This window comes from Trematomus bernacchii, unplaced genomic scaffold, assembly GCF_902827165.1.
Source record: "Trematomus bernacchii unplaced genomic scaffold, fTreBer1.1, whole genome shotgun sequence".
NCBI classification, from domain to species: domain Eukaryota; kingdom Metazoa; phylum Chordata; class Actinopteri; order Perciformes; family Nototheniidae; genus Trematomus; species Trematomus bernacchii.
The window spans coordinates 694,624-711,597 of NW_022987588.1; the positions used below are offsets into that span (position 1 = coordinate 694,624).

The following is a 16,974-nucleotide window of genomic DNA, read 5'->3' on the forward strand; positions in this document are numbered from 1 at the left end:
ACATTCTAAAACTGACAGGCATTCATGTGCAAACATAAAAAAGTACAATCCAGCTTGTGAGTAGTTAGACAGTGAGACATGATTTTATGTAGGGCTGACTTTAATGTATTCTTTAGCATATACTTAATACATACTATGTAGGAAAAATGCTTAACTACACCTTGCCTGTTTAGGTGGTGTCTGGTCTTCTATAATTAAGAAATGCTAAGATGATGTTAGGATAGTTACATGGCCAATCAAGACTAGACCTTTTAGGTAAAATGCTCGGGTTTTATATTTAAAATGTTTGATCTGCCGCGTTGTCCTACATTGTGGGACCATGAGAAAAGGCACAATTCATATTTTGCTCAACCATTACAGATGTGAAAAACCTTGACACATTCTTGAAAGTCAGATTTTTCATCTCATAGTAAATGTTTAATTACAAATCCAATGTGATTGAGCCAGCCAAAACAAACAAAAATGAATAAGCGCTGTTTGCACAGACTCTACACACAAACACATATTCAGTAAGCTCCTTGAAACACAGTCAAAACACACAACTTCCACGTCTCATCTATAAGTTGTATTGTGCATTCAGAATCACATGTAAATGTTGTATGGCTGATTTGCACTTCAATTGCATGCATATAACCTCAAACTGTGACTTGTCTACCCAAATCCTGTCACACTTGCATCTCAGCAGTTTCTCAGATCACAGAGGCATCCTGTGCTTTTGCAGAACCACAGATCACTCCTGGTTGAGTCATTGCACGTCATGCTTTCAGAAAAAAACACATTTCGTCTGCTTAGCTGCTCCCTTAGACATGCTATGCTCTGACTTCTCCACATCAAAGACATAGTATCAAGCTGCCTGAATGATGTTACATAAAAAGGAATCTGTCATTCACGGTATGTTGCTTTGTAGGTGTAAAGCCACAAAGTTGATCTCCTGCCTAGCTCAAGTGTCCATTGCAGGCAGTAAGAAGCTGGTGATTATGCAAAGACGTTTTAGCTGCAAAAGGAAAAGTGCCTTATTCATTATCATGAATACATTCAATAATTCATAAAGGCAGTAAGAACATTTCAAAAACGTGTATTGACTATTATCAAAATAATTATTTAACAATTAATTATTGAATAAAACATAATAAAAAATGCTGTAAATTCAGTGAAAATGTTTGACTTATAAAACATTGCATATATTACATTACATAAGAATATCAGTGCATGCGGTTTTTTCTCTCTTTTTCTCCTCTGATCTTTGAGCTTCAATCGTCTGCAATGGGTTTGGTGTTGAGAGGGTGTTGCTCAGCCCACATATTTTCGCTAGACTTATTTCCTCCTGAGACCTTGCTCCGGGATATCTTCAGCACCAGTAGGACTATGACCAACATTGAGCAGATGACAGTAATTATGAGCATCCCCATCCAGATATCAGACTTGCATTCTGGCTCGGAGATGGCTTTAAAGAGTCCTGCAAAGAAGTGGACAAAATAAAAAACTTTACTTGCATCCACGTAATGCATGACTTACCATGATTTCCAAACAATGGAATTTGCTTAAAGATACTACTAGTCACATTATGACGTGCTTACCTTCATCATAGAAATGAACAGTCAAATGTCCTGACTTTTCCACAGCAACCTTTCTCCACCCAAGAGAAAGAGATAGGAGCCACTCTTCTACCTCACAGAAATACAGGCCACTATCTTCAGGACTTGTCTTTGAGACTGTAAGGCTGAATTGTTTTGGCAAAGGGTGGCCGAATCTTAGCTTATCACCTTTCCCAAGCCTGTCTTGTAGGGTGGCGTTACGGTAAATTGTGAATATGGGGCGTTGTTCCGTTTGTGACTCTTTCTGCCAAAACCATGTGACCTGGAACTCAGATTCATTGCTGGATTGTTTGGTGATATGACAAGGGATTGTGAAATTCTGGGATCTGGTCAGATTCAAATCCTGTTCTTCCTCCACAACAGACAGGTTAATTTCTGTCAAAAAGCACAGAGATAAAAATAGTACACAATTTATTCAACTCTAGTTTGACCAGGCCAATCCATCAATGTCACTAATATAAATTGAAATTCCCAAATACACGGACAGACATGGAAGAAACTTAAGTAAGGGCAGAAACAGAAAACCATAAAAAACACTGGCGCAAAACACATGACAGCAATTAGAGAAGTGGTTATTCTGCTGAGAACAGAACAATCCCACCAGACAAATGCATGCAGACAAACATACACACCATTATAATTATAATGTATTATTGACTGCATGTATTATGGGAATAGCTCAATATTTGTGCTTTATAGGATCATTTGCTTTTTCTTGCCGTAATAAAAAAGCCAACAATGTTGTTTACCAAAATTGTCAAACTGTTTCATTACACGCCCTAAAAGGAATAGCCACATTTAAAATCATGCCTACAAAATGCTTTAAAAAAATCACGAGATCATACCTGTAACATTCACAGTCAGCGAGATGGGGCCAGCGCTGTCAGAGGCCTTTTGCTGCCAGTGACCTTCCTGATCCAGCTGGTATTGCTCCACCTGGCACTGGTAGGTACCTTTATCCTCCTCATGGGCCCTCTTTATTCCCAGATAAAAGCTGCTCTGGGTGGGTCTGGAGAAATGAAGCCGCCCCTGCAGTCCTCTGAGCTCCTGGTTCCCTGGGTAACTCAGCAGGCCTGTGTGATCAAGCTCCACCAGGGGGCTGCGGACCGAAGAAACGTGTCCGGTGTACAGCCAAGTAACTTTGTAGAAAAACGATGGACCGGATGCACCTGAGATGATGTTACACTTCAGCTCCACTTCGTCTCCCTCCCTGGCAGTCAACCGCTGCTCTTTCTTTTCTAAATGAAGGTCATTGGCTGGAGAATTAGAGTAAGCACAGAAAAAAAACTTAGTAAATGAAGAAATGCTATCTATCCATCCATCCATCCATCCATCCAGCAAATGACAAATAGATAAATATGGAAATCTGTCATTTGAAATAAGGTAAGCTTTGAACTTTGACAGAGCATACAGTATAGAGTTCTATAGAAACACTATATATACTATAACATTGCTTTTATCAAACGTGTTGGGAAAAATGGGTTTCCAAGGCAAATTGTAAGGACTTCATGTATGTGAATACAAACTTACCAGGCTCAATAACTGTGAGCTCTGTGGTTTTGGAAACTGGTGAGAGCTGATACCATTCACCATGAGGATCTTGAAGCCACTCCACCACCTCACAGACATATGAACCATTGTCTGAAATTCGAGCTTGCCGAATATTTAACTCAAAACTGGGGCCTTGAGTGCGCTTCATGCTGATTCGCTGACTGTGGCTCGGTTGTACATTTGGTCCGAATGTAACTAGAGCATCCCTGTCTGATTTCATAATCATCGTACTTTCTGCCTGCTGCTGCAGTAGCCAGGTGACCGCATAGTGAGTGGGAGCAGAGGGTTTTGAGTTAACTGAGCATTTTATTTTGATGTCAGTGTTGATGTTTCTTGTCAAGGCAGGGGTTGGCCTCAGATCAAGTTTGCTCGCTAGGACAAAGAGGGAAATATAAGTCATACATGGTTAGAAACTTAAATCAATGAAATGCACAATGCAGCTTTAATCCAAAATAGCCCTTTAATATGTAGCATACAAAATGTCAGCTTACTTGGATTCAGCACCGAAATAGCCACCGGATTGGATAGAGGCAGCTTCTTATATACATTATCCAGGAAGACAGAAACTCTACACTGGTAGATTCCCACCTCACTTTGGCTCACACCGTTGATGAGCAAATAGTGAAAGACTCCATTCTTTTGGTTCTCTACTTTCAGCTGGTAGCGGCTCTGGTCTCCAGACCAGCTGATGGCACCATCATAGTACAGTGTCAGGATGTTATCTAGGGTTGAGGCATCACGCTGCAGGCTCCAAGTCAGTGTAATTGGTACAGGTGGCCCTTTGACCCGGCACATCAACTCCACATTTTCTCCCACAGTCACATTGTTGTTGCGACTTATCAGTGACACTTTCACAAAAGATTCTGTAACGTTCGCAAATAAGAAAGCAGAAATTGTCATGTGGTCATGAGAGTTTAAAGTAAACGAGATGTGTGTAAATTACATTTCCAACATACTGTCTGTCTCGTTCACTTATTGTAATTTGCACAACATCATGGTATCATTTTCAGTTCTAAAACAAAAATGCATATTATATGCAAATACGGTATGCTGTGAGGCACTTTAAAGTCTATACTCAGCAAATGCATGTTAAAGCCCTGGAAGTGAAACCTGCTATATGTATTACATCCTAGAGCACACATGTGTTAAGCAGAACATAAAATATCCACGTTTTTTTTTTCTAAGGCAGCTACTTGTAGTGGGGTTAAAGTGCACAGTGTGTTCTATTTAAAACCTTAAACAGTTTTCCTCATGACTTTGCAAATGTCAAGGTATGTGAAAATGTTTCCTGAGGTGACGCAATAGGAAGACATTGCAGTTCTAAAAGGGAAAGTGTTATGTGGAGTAAGATTGTGCTCAGTACATTTCTTCAAATGACATTGATATTTCTTGCATGCGAAAGAAGATGTTGGGCTGAACATACTTCTGAAAGAGATGAGAAAGATTATAGGACTCATAACTGAACTGTTGGTTAGAAGGTAATCCAGGTTTGTTGAAAATCACTGATTATGTTTTTAAACAGGTAATCAGACAATCTATGTCATAAGAGGAACCTGGAGTGTCAATATAACGGTTTCATCATACATTTTTCTTGAATAATTTGCACCACACAGAGAGAGCCACATCTTACCCGAAGGAGCCACTGTCACAGTGGCCATCTGTGATTGGCTGTTGGTCTTGCTGTTGCTTTCCCACTCAGACACAGCACACTCGTAGACTCCTGCATCAGAAGGTCTGACCTCATCAAGCTCAAGGATGAAGGTGCCAGCCGCAGGACGCGTTGCCTTTACTTTGCGACTCATGAACTCCTCCGCTTTTTCCACAACACCCTCCTGACTTAGACTAATGACTTTGGTGAAAATGGCCGCTGATGTGGATGTCGATTTGCGCTGCCAGGTGACAGAGAGTTGACCTTTGACCCCATGCACTTTACAGGTGAGCATCAGCCCATAACCTTCGTTAACACCCATGGTGTTTTTCATTTCAACTGAGAGCCCACTTTCTGTAATAAGGCAAAGCAAAAGAGAGTTAGTGAGTGTGTTGAAGAAGATAATAAGAAAACACAGTAACTTTATTATCTAATTAATAGTAATAATAACTTGCAAGATAAAATGAAGATTATATCACTTAAAATCCAAGGTACATCCTGAATAAAATTAAACCCTGTGTATGTATATAAATGTTTGTGTATATAAATGTTTGTGGGGGTGCTAGTGGAGCACGCTCACGAACTGTTCGCCAGAGCCTCACAGCGGGGTTACTGCGGAGCGCATAAAGCAGACCCTTCACGCGATAGCAGAACAAACAGGTACAGGAGGGGTAGAGCGAGGGATCATTGTCCACTAGTTAATCGATCGCAGATGGCGTCGTGCTCGCGGACCTAAATAGGTCACGTAATATACTTTGGCGGACGTTAATATACTGGGCGGCCCTCCCAAGTAAAGTCTGTGTCTTAGATGACTGACCTGTGGTTAAGATGCTGATCTCCTGAGAGCTGGAGTCCTGGGGAGCTCCCTGTGTAAAGGCTCCATCTGGACCTCTGTCCTGGAGCCATGCTCTGCAGATATACTGGCCTTGGTCCTCGGTTCTGACGGGCTGCAATATGAGACGGTAATCTCTGTCCCCTATCCGAGATGCTCTGAGCTCTCCTTCTTTCACTCGCCCACTGTACTGGGGCCCCACAGACTGAATGCCTGTAGGGCCAATGCGGACCAGCTCAACATTTCCTCTGAGCCAGGTTACAGAGAAGAACCTTTCCTTGAGGTTCTTCGTGTCAACATTGCAGGACAGTGACAGCTCTTGCCCCTCTTGCAGAGTCACCGCCTGTGCAGAAATGCTCACCGCCAGAGACGACGTGTCTGGCAGGACTTCTACCGGAAGCAAAGAATAAGCGTGAGACAACCACAGTCACAAACATCCTGCCATGATGCCACAATGACTGAAAAGAGGAAGAGTTTAGTGAATACGTCAACCCAAATCAAGATCGGCTATTTAATTTTCATAATTCTTACCTCTGGCTTTGACATTCAGGGTAGTTTCCTTTGCAGCTTTCTCTGCGATGGAATACCAGGATTGGTCAGGATCTTGAATCCACTCCTGAGCTTGGCAGTAGATCCTGCCTTGGTCTGACAGCTCGAGCTGAGCCATGTTTAGCTTGTATGTGGCCTCCCCCATTTTATCTAACCTTATGTGTCCAGCTTGGTAGCGCCCTTCAAAACCCGAACCTGGGCTCAGTGTGAAATCTCTACCCAGAGAAATGATAGGCTTACGATCCTCACCGTCTTTGTGGAGATACCAGGCAAAAGACAGATGGGTGTGCTGGATGGTGTTGCTGGATGCCTGGCATGTTAAAGTGAGAGCATCACCCTCATTATAGCTCAGTGTGGGGTGGGAGGCAGGTGATGAAACACTAAGGGAGTTGTCAATCACTATGGGACCACATCAGAAGCAGAGAGAAAGAAAGGAAAGTCATATACTTTTGCCATCTTAGTTTACTGCGCTGTAGTAAGATTCTTACATTCAAAAGTCCACTTACCTTTCACTGTTGTCTTAACACTGTATGTTCCATCATATGTAGATTCATGGTTGACTACAGAGCAGTCATATTCCCCTTCATCACCTTTATCTAGTCGTTGTATCTTAAAGAATACTGAGTTTGGATTTTCATGTTTCAGAGTAATTTCGTCGCTACTCACACGTGATTTATACACCGAATAGCTGAAATCTGGGTCTCCGGTGCTGATGATGTTGATTTCCATTGCTTTTGCAGGCTTCTTCACACGGAATTGAATTTCTTTAGTAATGTTCTCACCTTTGAAGCCACTCACATTGCAAGAGATGGAGAGTTCAGAGCCCACCACACGATACAGAGGCCCAGCCTGCACTTTGGTGTTCACTTTTGCTTCCCCTGTTTGATGCACAGACAACACACAGATACAGATTTTAGTTACTGCCACTTACAGTGTCAGTCTGTTTTATAAGTGTGCTACGTTACAGGGTCTAACCTTTTGTTATTTGTAATGACATTTTATATTGCTTTTCAAAAGAGGCAAGAGCACAAAGAACACCATCAAAATCAATCAAAACAATACTAACAAAAAAGAACAAGGAAAAAATAAATACATAAATTAATAGACAGGTGCAGGTAGGCTATCATGTCAACATTACTTAGGTACTGCCAAATGATGTTACTGTAGGTATAATTCTATAATTCTCAGTCCTACATAAAGATAATATTAACAACCGGAGCACTATCGGACCCTATTTAATAATAATCATCATAAAAAATAATATCATAACATTACAATACTCTCATAAACCAATGTTTTATTTTCAACTCCAACTTTTTTAGCTTCCCAACCTTTGTTTTTCGTATTGCATAAGTATGTGAAGAAACACATTGTAGCCTTTAAGTTGCTTTCCACATTGCAGGAAGTCAAACCTTTTTGAGACTATAGTGTAAAGTAGGTTATAATAATCATTGAACATGCAATGCCTGCAAATAGTGGAAACCTACTCTTAAAGGACATTTATTTGTAACTATAATAAAGGAAGGAATTGTTGCCGCTTTTCCAGACTCAAGTGATTTGACAGTAATTGATTTGCCTGCTTCAATAAAATTATATGAATAGACAGATAGAACCAAAGTTATTTAACAATTATGAGTAATTTAGTTCAGCCACACAACATATTTGTAAATGCAATTTTATTGTTAAAATAAGTAACACAAATCCTAGTGAGTATGTTAGAATGATCAGGAGGATTTAGCTTAATATGGTTTGGTGGTTCTTATCTTTCTTCCTACTTATTAGTATTTATTTATTCTTACTTATTAGTATTTTACTCAAAATGAACATAATGTAGGCTCCTTTCTTTAAATGACTATTTCTTTTCTGTTTTATTACTGTTAGACTACCATCATTTCACACATCATGATCACTGTCCAGAATGAAATCCAACTGCAGGTATTCAATGTACTACTTACCACAGTGCAGAAGTAGTCCCAGACAAAAGAGCAAGCCATTGGCCTTCAAACAAGTTTTCTGGGAACACTTCATCCTGAATCTGCCTCAGTTGTAACACAGTGTTCACACCATGAGCCCTGAGTCAGTCAGTCTCTCGTGTGAAAATACATGCGTCTGTGCTGGGACATTAAAGTGGTTGATGCTTCCTGTACTGTCGGTACACTAAGAGGAAGTCAGAAATATTTCTTGCACACAGTTGCGTTGCAGGTGTTCTTGTAGATCTGTTAGTGAGAATTATAATAATAATAATAATAATAATAATAATGTCTCATGACTGTGCAGGTATTGTGTGGTGGAGTGTTTAAAAACAAACAAATAAAAAGCACACACCCACAAATGAGCTTTGTTTCGTCCTAGATCTACTCAGGATTTAATGTGGGTTACACACTCATTTGAAAAGGCACATTGTCCTCGTTTGCGCTCATGTAGGCTACATCACAGTTTGACACCAGCATCAAATTTGCTTGGCTACAAAACCAATTGGACAAAAATACGTCTTAAACAGACTGAGAGAAAGCACGGTGAGCACTAATTTGACGTTATTCTTACCGCAAATAATGGGAAGTGAAACGTGTGACGGCAGGTGATTCACTCTGTCTGCTGACATCGACACCCCTCCATGCCTCAAGTTTTAGGGCTAAGAACGAGCTACAGCAAACATTTTTTTAATACATATTTAAGAATAAAATATACGGTTTCCAAATTATGAATTTACATGATTAACAATATGATAATCCGATCATCGAACATTGTGGAAGATAAAGGGTAAATTGTTGAATTTGCGTTGCTAGGAAACAGCTTGGATCCAAGTTTGGCCTATTTCACCAAACATTTAAACATGAAATAACTTCAGATTGTGTTTGAATGGTACTGCAGACCAACGAGGCAATAGTGCCACTTAGTGGAGAAGATGAAATCCTACATTTCTGCTGCAGAGCTGTCGGTCATATTCTAATTTCACCATCTAGTCTGAGCTATTGCTTTGATAGTGTCTACACATGCTATAGACTATCGGTTCATAGGAGGTAAAGATATTATACTAGAGTCCTTTATTGATCTGAGAGGAGTCAGCAGCACAGAGACAGGCTTAGAGGAAAGGAAAACAGATGAAGAAGCTATAAGTTACACTTATGGCATAAAGAAATGTATAAAACCCAATGTATAATATAGGGTGCTCAGCTAGTATAACTTGCATTTCATAGAACTGTGGAACTATTTGTTTTTTTTACCTGATTCAACAGATTTGAACCTTTTTCCAAGACCTATATTCTGACTGGTTTATAACTTCAGTCAAAACTAAGAAACTTTATAAACTGTGTCATGCTGCAATGACAGTGTATTCCCTTCGGTTAAGACACTTGAGTGTTATTTGCAGTATTCTATATTTAGTGCAATCCTTTGGAAGAGACCTGGCGTCTGTCTTCCGAGTAAAACATTGTGTAACTTAGGGGAAATGTACTCAGCGCAAGAAGAGGAAGTGTCTAGAAACATGCGTTGTGTATGTTCCTCACAGAACAGAAATAGGAAGTATGAAGAGTACAGGAAAAAACAGATCCACAGCGACACAACTGTTTCAACCGTAAACCGTAGAGGTCTTTGTTATCGTGCAGGGGCAACTAAAGTAGCTGTTCTTCTGAGTTTCTGAGGGGCTTCTGGTATAAAAGATGAGTGAGACACTGGAAAGGACTACAGACTGTCCTTTGCCACTTGTTGGAGATGAGTCCAGCCGAGTCCAGGAGGAAAACAGTCAGACGGGCTCAACTGAGTTACGTTGGGAAGATGGAGGTCTACCTGTGGAGCTGCAGAGAGGGCTGGAGACCCTACGAGTGAACAGAGAACTGACCGATGTGGTGCTGCGTGTTCAGGGACATGACTTCCCTTGTCATAGAGCCATACTTGCTGCTGCCAGTCATTACTTCAGGTAAAATAAATCCAGTACTGTCTAACTCCACTGTGACGGCACTGCTAGTGTGACTGAATTCATGTTTTATTTCTGTAGGGCTATGTTTTGCAATGGTCTAAAAGAGAGCCATGAGGAGCGTGTGGAAATAAAGGGTTTGGACAGTGGGACGATGCACTCTCTCCTGGAGTATACCTACACCAGCCGGGCCCTCCTCACACACTCCAATGTCCAGAGAATACTAGAGGCTGCCAGTCAATTTCAGGTGAAACAATTACTTACTATATAAGTTAATGACATGCCTTTACGTAAATTCATTGACTTCCAAATCTTCTTAACCGATAAAGATATGAGATGATAAACATATCCTCACAACATAAATAAACCTGCTAAGAAAAACATTTCCTTTTAATCTTGACACATTTTTGACGGCCAATTTGGTGTGAAGAAGTGTTATCAGATGAGTAACACTTTCTCATTTATGTCACATTGATCACACGCATGATAATGCTTTTCTTCACTGGAAGCAAAAACTAAAATTACCAGTATTCAAAGTTCAAACCCAACAGTTTACTTTTAATACAATTTTCATTTAATCGTTTATTTGAACCGGGACAGTGCACATTAATGAACATTTTAAACAAAATAATGCTTTTAAATGTGAATGAGCCGGATTTTAGCTTTGAGCTAGTTTCCGTCCGTAGTCCCGTCACATACAACATTTATGAACATAACATTTATATACATGGCAAACAGAAATACATGATATGCAGAAAGAGCATGAGCAGCATACAAGCCACAAGGCAGTGCAATGTAGCAGCTACGACATATAAAGTGCAGGAGGAGATAAAAGGGCTACATAAAGTGCAAAAAAATAGCTACATAAAGTGCAAGAGGAGATACCCCTGTATTAAAGTGCATTTAGCGGTGATTGCACGTCTGTTTGTTTCTCAACCATTCTTTTAGTTGACCTTTAAAACTATTGAGAGTGAAAAAACCCCGTATCTCAGTTGGGAGGCTATTCCAGAATGAGCTTTAATGGAGAGGACATTTTGTCCAAAAGTTGTCCGTCTACGGTGGACCTCACAGTCTCCTCTGGTTTCTGACCTAGTGCAGCGTCCAGTGTGTTTTTTGTGGATGAATTCCCCTAAGGGAGGGGGGGCCAGTCCATGTAAACATTTATAAAAAAAACACATACTTTTAAAAGACTTAAAATGGTCAAAACTCAAGAAATGGTGTTTCTCTAGGATGGTACAGTGGTGATATGAATATGGCTTTCTGTCAAACACCTTGATAGCTCTCTTGTACAGCTGTTCTATGGGTTTCAGGTTTGTGGCACAAGCAAACGACCAGTTTGTAAAACAGTATTCAATGTGGGATAGAATATAAATGGCACTATTATTGTGTCAAACAATGGTACACAAGTGATGCAGAAAGCACATTTATTTACATTTAGAAAGACTCTGAGACTAGAAAAAGACACAGAACGCATGCAGAACGACATATATATATTCCTCAAATGGTTTTCATCACCTCACCTTTTCCCCCATTCAGTGGAACAAACATCTGACTAAGTAAGAATTGAGAGAAAGAGAGAAGTGAAAGTTGCACTGTTGTTTACACTTTGGATCAGTTTTCCATACAAGCTTAAATTAACCACACAGCTGTGCGACTCAGAGGGGGGGGGGGGAGGCACATGTTTGTGTTTCTATACTTCTATTTTTGTGGCGAGTAATTTGAATTTTCGGAAATAATAATAAAAAAGCAATCTTGTTGTTACTTGCATGTTTTGTTTATTTTAGGGTTACAATTTATTTAGTTTAGAATTAAATTAACATTTAGGATACATTTGGGGATATGCATGTGATAATAATAACTTTATGAAGCACTTTTTTTAAATTGGGTAACAATGTTATTATTGGTAAATCCAACACAGTAAAATGTTAAAATGATTAGATTACAACAAAAAAGTAGAATACAAAATAAATAAAATATTGCAACATTGAGGCGCACATAGCATTTTTAATCTTGAGTTAGTTCGAGAAAACCATAAAGTTATGGCCCTCGTCAACTTTTAGGTTTCTAAGACCATGTTCCTGATGTCATGTTTCCTTTTGCACAACTCTTTTGCAATTCTAGTGTGGCTCATCATTCTTTGAAATGTGGTTTAATCTTTTTATCGCTGACATCTTTTAGAAACACTGAACGTGTACATCAGAGTCATTTCAAAAGATCCACCTTAAAAGTTCTACTAACGCCTACGCTGTCATTTTTAGTTCCTACGAGTTGTGGAGGCCTGTGCTGGCTTTCTGAGCAAGTCCCTGCACCTGGAGAGTTGCATTGGGATCCTGAATCTTGCTGATAGCCATGCCTTGCCGGCCTTGAAGACGAGTGCTCAGGACTTCATCACCACTCAGTTCTCCCAGGTAGTCCAGCAGCAGGACTTCCTGGAGCTGCCAGCTGATTCGCTGGAGGCTGTCCTGCAGAGGGATGACCTTGACGTGAAGTGTGAGGAGTGTGTTTTTGAAGCTCTCATGCACTGGGTGAGAGCCCGGCAGGATGAACGCTATCCTTCACTGGTCAGGTTGCTCTCACATGTGCGACTGCCTCTGTTGGAGCCTGCTTACTTTGTAGAAAAAGTTGAGTCAGATGAACTGATTCGCCGCTGCAGTGAGGCTTTTCCTTTGCTGCAAGAGGCCCGCATCTATCACCTCTCTGGCAGCGAGGTCAGTACACAGGAAGGACCACAAATGTGTTGTTGTGTCATCATTTCTTAATAAAATGCTAGTAGGGCTAGGCCTTTTTAGGAACATCACTTTGTCCACCAGTGAGAAGAGAAAGTCAAAAAGTCAAAGACAACTGTATTGTCAATCTTTCAGTTTGTGTGTACAGACAGAGAGATTGAAATACCGTTTCCCACAATGTATTTTACAAAAATACAAATATATATAAAAATATGTATAAAATATGTATATCCTATACACAATCAACAGACACATTTATACATATGCACACATTAAGATAAAAACACAACAATCAATATACAAAATAACAGTCACTTCAATATCTTTGGGAATGTACATAAGTGCAAGATTGTCCAAAAAGTATCTGGAGCTGTCAAATACTAACACTGAGAGAAACAATCATTTTGTGATAAAATAACTACTGCTGTGTTTCCTTGTTTTATAGTTTAATGTGCTTTTTACATGTTTGACATCTTAGGTGGTCTCTGAACGAACCAAACCTCGTGTGCAGCACTATCTGTCCGAGGTGTTCCTGATCATTGGAGGCTGCACTAAAGATGAGCGCTTTATTTCGACGGTCACCTGTCTGGACCCCCTCAGGCGCAGCAGGCTGGAGGTAGCCAAGCTGCCAATCACAGAGATGGTGGACGAATCACAAAACAAGAAATGGGTGGAGTTTGCATGCATCACCTTTCGCAATGAAGTGTACATATCTGGTGAGAGAGGTCGCATGTTACATTTTTTTTTTTAATTTATGGAAAGGCTTAGTTACTGTGTAGGAAATTCACTTCAGTGCAGATGAAAGTGAAAATGTTCTCCCTCTACTGAGAATTTATGTGCCAAGTTATGTTTTCTTTTTAAAAAGTTATAACTAAAACCTAAAGTGTTATTCTCTTTTGCATCTTCATTGTGTTAACAGTTTGTTGTGAATGGTGCTAGGCTTCTGTTATTCAAAGAATCTGATGGCTAAGTCAGTGAGAAAAGTACAGCTGAACAGAACAACAGGAAGATGTGGTGTAATCTGCCGTTACAGTTGTAGAGGGTTGAGGTGTTTCCAAACTCAGGAACTGACGCCCCAGCCGGGGTAATTTTAACCGCTCAGAAACTTGTACACTGTGATTCTGAGTTTAGACTAGGTCACAGCATTTTAGATCAGTGTGAAAGGTCTGTGGTCCAATAGAGCACATTTAGAGTCCTAATTCAGCGAAACATCAATGTTTTATGACAGTTGTCTCGTTTCCAATTGCAGGAGGTAAAGAGACACAGAATGATGTTTGGAAATATAATGGCGCCCTGGACAAGTGGATCCAGATCGAGCCCCTGACCACAGGGCGCTGGAGACACAAGATGGCCGTTCATGGAGGGAAGGTTTACGCACTGGGGGGATTCGAAGGAGTTCAGAGACTTGATAATGTAGAGGCTTATGATCCCTTTCACAATCGCTGGACACAGGTAAACATACAGGACTTCTATAAAAGGGGTGTTTTTGTGTAAAATTACAGCATCTGTTCCTTTAAGCAGATCTCAAATGGCCTTTAAGTAGAGTCACATTTTGTAATCAGCAGCTGGAAAGTGAATACAGAATGACTTTGGGCTGTTAAGCTAACAGATGCTGATTCTCTAGGTCTGGTTGCAGCTCCTGAACTTGCAAGTATAGAATTTGAGAAGAAGTATAATTTGGAACATAATATAATGAAACAAAAACACACTCTAAAAAGGGCATTTTTTAAATACATGTTTTAATTATCAATGTTTCTGTATATTATTACCACAATTAGATCATGTCTTTATCTTTATCATTAATATTAATTCATTTATTTATTAAATATTGAAAATATTAGATCTAAATGATAACCGTTATTATTATTATTATTATTATTATTATTATTATTATTATATGCATAAGGTGTTAAATGATTTACATATTTTACACTATTTATACCTCACACATTTCTTTATATGCGTCTGTTTGGTTCTGCTTGCAGGTGACACCTCTTGCTGTAGGTGTGAGCTCCTTCGCGGCATCGAGCTTTGACAGATGGATCTATGTGATTGGTGGCGGGCCCAATGGAAAGTTGGCAACTGACAAGGTTCAGTGCTGGGAACCAGGGACAGACAGCTGGGAGCTGCGGGCGCCCATCCCCATCGAAACCAAATGCACTAATGCAGTCACATTCAAAAAATGCATCTATATAGTTGGTAAGTGGATAGTAACTAAATACATGTATTGGTACTTTACATGGATCTTTTCACAACAAGCTTATTCTAAACTGATTTGATAATATATTTTACTTTTCTCTCCAATATTTTTGTTTGCATGTTAAATATGATGCATTTAAATGTATTCATGAAATACCAATACATCCAAAAGTAAATATTAACTTTAGCTAAAACAATGTAATGCTACTTACAGTACACATGCATTTAACATTCATAATAATCCAATTATATTTATTAGTATAACATTTTAGGGATTTTTGTTTTTGAAATTCTCAACACATTTAAAATAAATTGTATATGCTTTTACTTAAAGTGGACCAATCATGCTATATTTTAATAATATAGTGTAGGACCATACCTATATAAGGCATATTTATACTTTTTTTTTTTTCAAAATACCAAACAGATCATGCATTTTAGCCATGCCTCATTTCGCTCAATTTGCACTTTTTTAGCTCTGTTTTTGCAAGGGCTGATTCTGTGAGAACAGCACCATCTACTGGCCTGGCATATGTACTACAGCGTCTCCAGCGCTTTCGAACGGCAATGGCCGTGGCTGTCTCCTCCTGATTGGTGGAGTTGGCCCAATAGCCGTAGCGCCACCGTCCTGACGTCAGGACAGTGTTCAAATCTGGATCAGTTTTTATCAGATCCGTTGCAGCCCCTTTTTTAGAGATTTGGGTATGGAGGAAAATAGAGAGGGTTGTGTTTTTTGACACTTGGTGAGTTCCCTGGAACACCGGGGACACATATTCATGTATAAAAGACGTGCATTTTGCATGATAGGTCCCCTTTAAATGGTATTTTCAGGGCAGGTGTTTATTTCGAACAGACTATTTTTGTTTTGAAATATCACTATCTTTACGTGATTAAAATGTGTATAGTATGTCATCATTGAAATATAGAAGAGCAGTTTATTTGTTTTTCAATAATTAGGTTTTTGTCAGGTTTATTGGTGAGAAATGTATGTGCGCGTATGTATATCTATAATATGGTGTCTTTGTTTGCTTCCAGGTGGAGCCATGCAAGCCATGTACTGCTATTCACCTCTGTCCGACTCCTGGTCCCTTGTGACCCGTCTGGGGGAGAGGGCGAGCTGCGCCATCGCTGCCTGCAACAACAAACTCTTCATCACCGGGGGACGGGATAACAAGAACCAAGTCATCTCCACAGTGATGTGCTGGGACGTTGGTCGAGGGGTGTTAACAGAGGAGTGTGTTTTACCTATGGGAGTGTCGCACCACGGCAGTGTGACACTCATGAAGTCCTACACACACATACACAGAATAACACCTGCTTAAGAATGACAAAGACTTCTGTGAACGGACGTTGTTGTTGACAGAAAAGAGGAAAGTGACCAAAATGATGTAAATAAAGATATTTTTGAAAGCATGTCTTTGTTCCTAATTTCTATGTGTGAGACTTGAAATACTAGGAGTCAATCCCTATGTTATCATTAAACGGTACAATGTAATATAACAGCAGTCATTGTTAAAACTGAATTTTATACTGATAAAATAATATGTACAACAGTTGCCTTTAAAAGATGAATTGGTATACAGTTCAATACTTTTAATACCAAGAATTACATTGTTTGAATGGATTCTACAGTTGAGATTGCAAAGACATACTAAGTTGCTAACATAGAAACTATGTTTTTTTGAGAAAACATGAATGCATTTAAATGACAAAAAATATGCAAATCAACGGGAGGTGTGACTTTCATGTACATTACATTACATGTCACTTGTTAGACGCTTTTATCACTTGTAGGATGCTTATAGCACCTGGTGTTGTTTATATACACGCACGCACGAAAACACACGCACACACACAAACAAACACACACCCACATCCCCCCCCCCCACACACACACACACACAGACAGTGGGGGTGTTTCTCAATGTCGAGGAAGGATCCTTCAGTGCCATTATTTCAAG

The 16,974-nt window shown here is 39.7% G+C and overlaps 2 protein-coding genes across 2 annotated transcripts; one reads left to right on the plus strand and one right to left on the minus strand.

Moving 5' to 3' along the window:
* Positions 1-390: 390 nt before the first annotated feature.
* LOC117481214 (immunoglobulin superfamily member 3-like) lies at positions 391-8,305 on the minus strand. Its single transcript, XM_034128823.1, has 10 exons — positions 8,131-8,305; positions 6,682-7,053; positions 6,158-6,574; positions 5,612-6,016; positions 4,777-5,148; positions 3,638-4,009; positions 3,126-3,518; positions 2,441-2,851; positions 1,578-1,970; positions 391-1,456 (listed from the first exon to the last, which is right to left on the minus strand). Exons 1-10 carry the CDS (start codon positions 8,201-8,203, stop codon positions 1,251-1,253), a joined length of 3,414 nt encoding a protein of 1,137 aa, XP_033984714.1. The 5' UTR covers positions 8,204-8,305; the 3' UTR covers positions 391-1,250.
* Positions 8,306-9,663: 1,358 nt separating this feature from the next.
* Positions 9,664-16,426, plus strand: klhl6 (kelch-like family member 6). The gene is made up of 7 exons (XM_034128825.1): positions 9,664-10,091; positions 10,170-10,335; positions 12,347-12,796; positions 13,293-13,530; positions 14,064-14,266; positions 14,800-15,013; positions 16,049-16,426. Exons 1-7 carry the CDS (start codon positions 9,835-9,837, stop codon positions 16,333-16,335), a joined length of 1,815 nt encoding a protein of 604 aa, XP_033984716.1. The 5' UTR covers positions 9,664-9,834; the 3' UTR covers positions 16,336-16,426.
* Positions 16,427-16,974: the final 548 nt, after the last annotated feature.

Bases quoted from the DNA above. Each gene is read 5' to 3' on its own strand.
- LOC117481214 (XM_034128823.1), bottom strand. From the start codon at position 8,203: ATGAAGTGTTCCCAGAAAACTTGTTTGAAGGCCAATGGCTTGCTCTTT. The intron at 6,575-6,681 runs GTAAGTGGACTT...GTGGTCCCATAG, and splicing joins TGTTAAGACAACAGTGAAAG to TGATTGACAACTCCCTTAGT. The intron at 5,149-5,611 runs GTCAGTCATCTA...GCCTTATTACAG, and splicing joins GATCAGCATCTTAACCACAG to AAAGTGGGCTCTCAGTTGAA.
- klhl6 (XM_034128825.1), top strand. From the start codon at position 9,835: ATGAGTGAGACACTGGAAAGGACTACAGACTGTCCTTTGCCACTTGTT. The intron at 12,797-13,292 runs GTCAGTACACAG...TTGACATCTTAG, and splicing joins ATCACCTCTCTGGCAGCGAG to GTGGTCTCTGAACGAACCAA. The intron at 13,531-14,063 runs GTGAGAGAGGTC...TTCCAATTGCAG, and splicing joins CAATGAAGTGTACATATCTG to GAGGTAAAGAGACACAGAAT.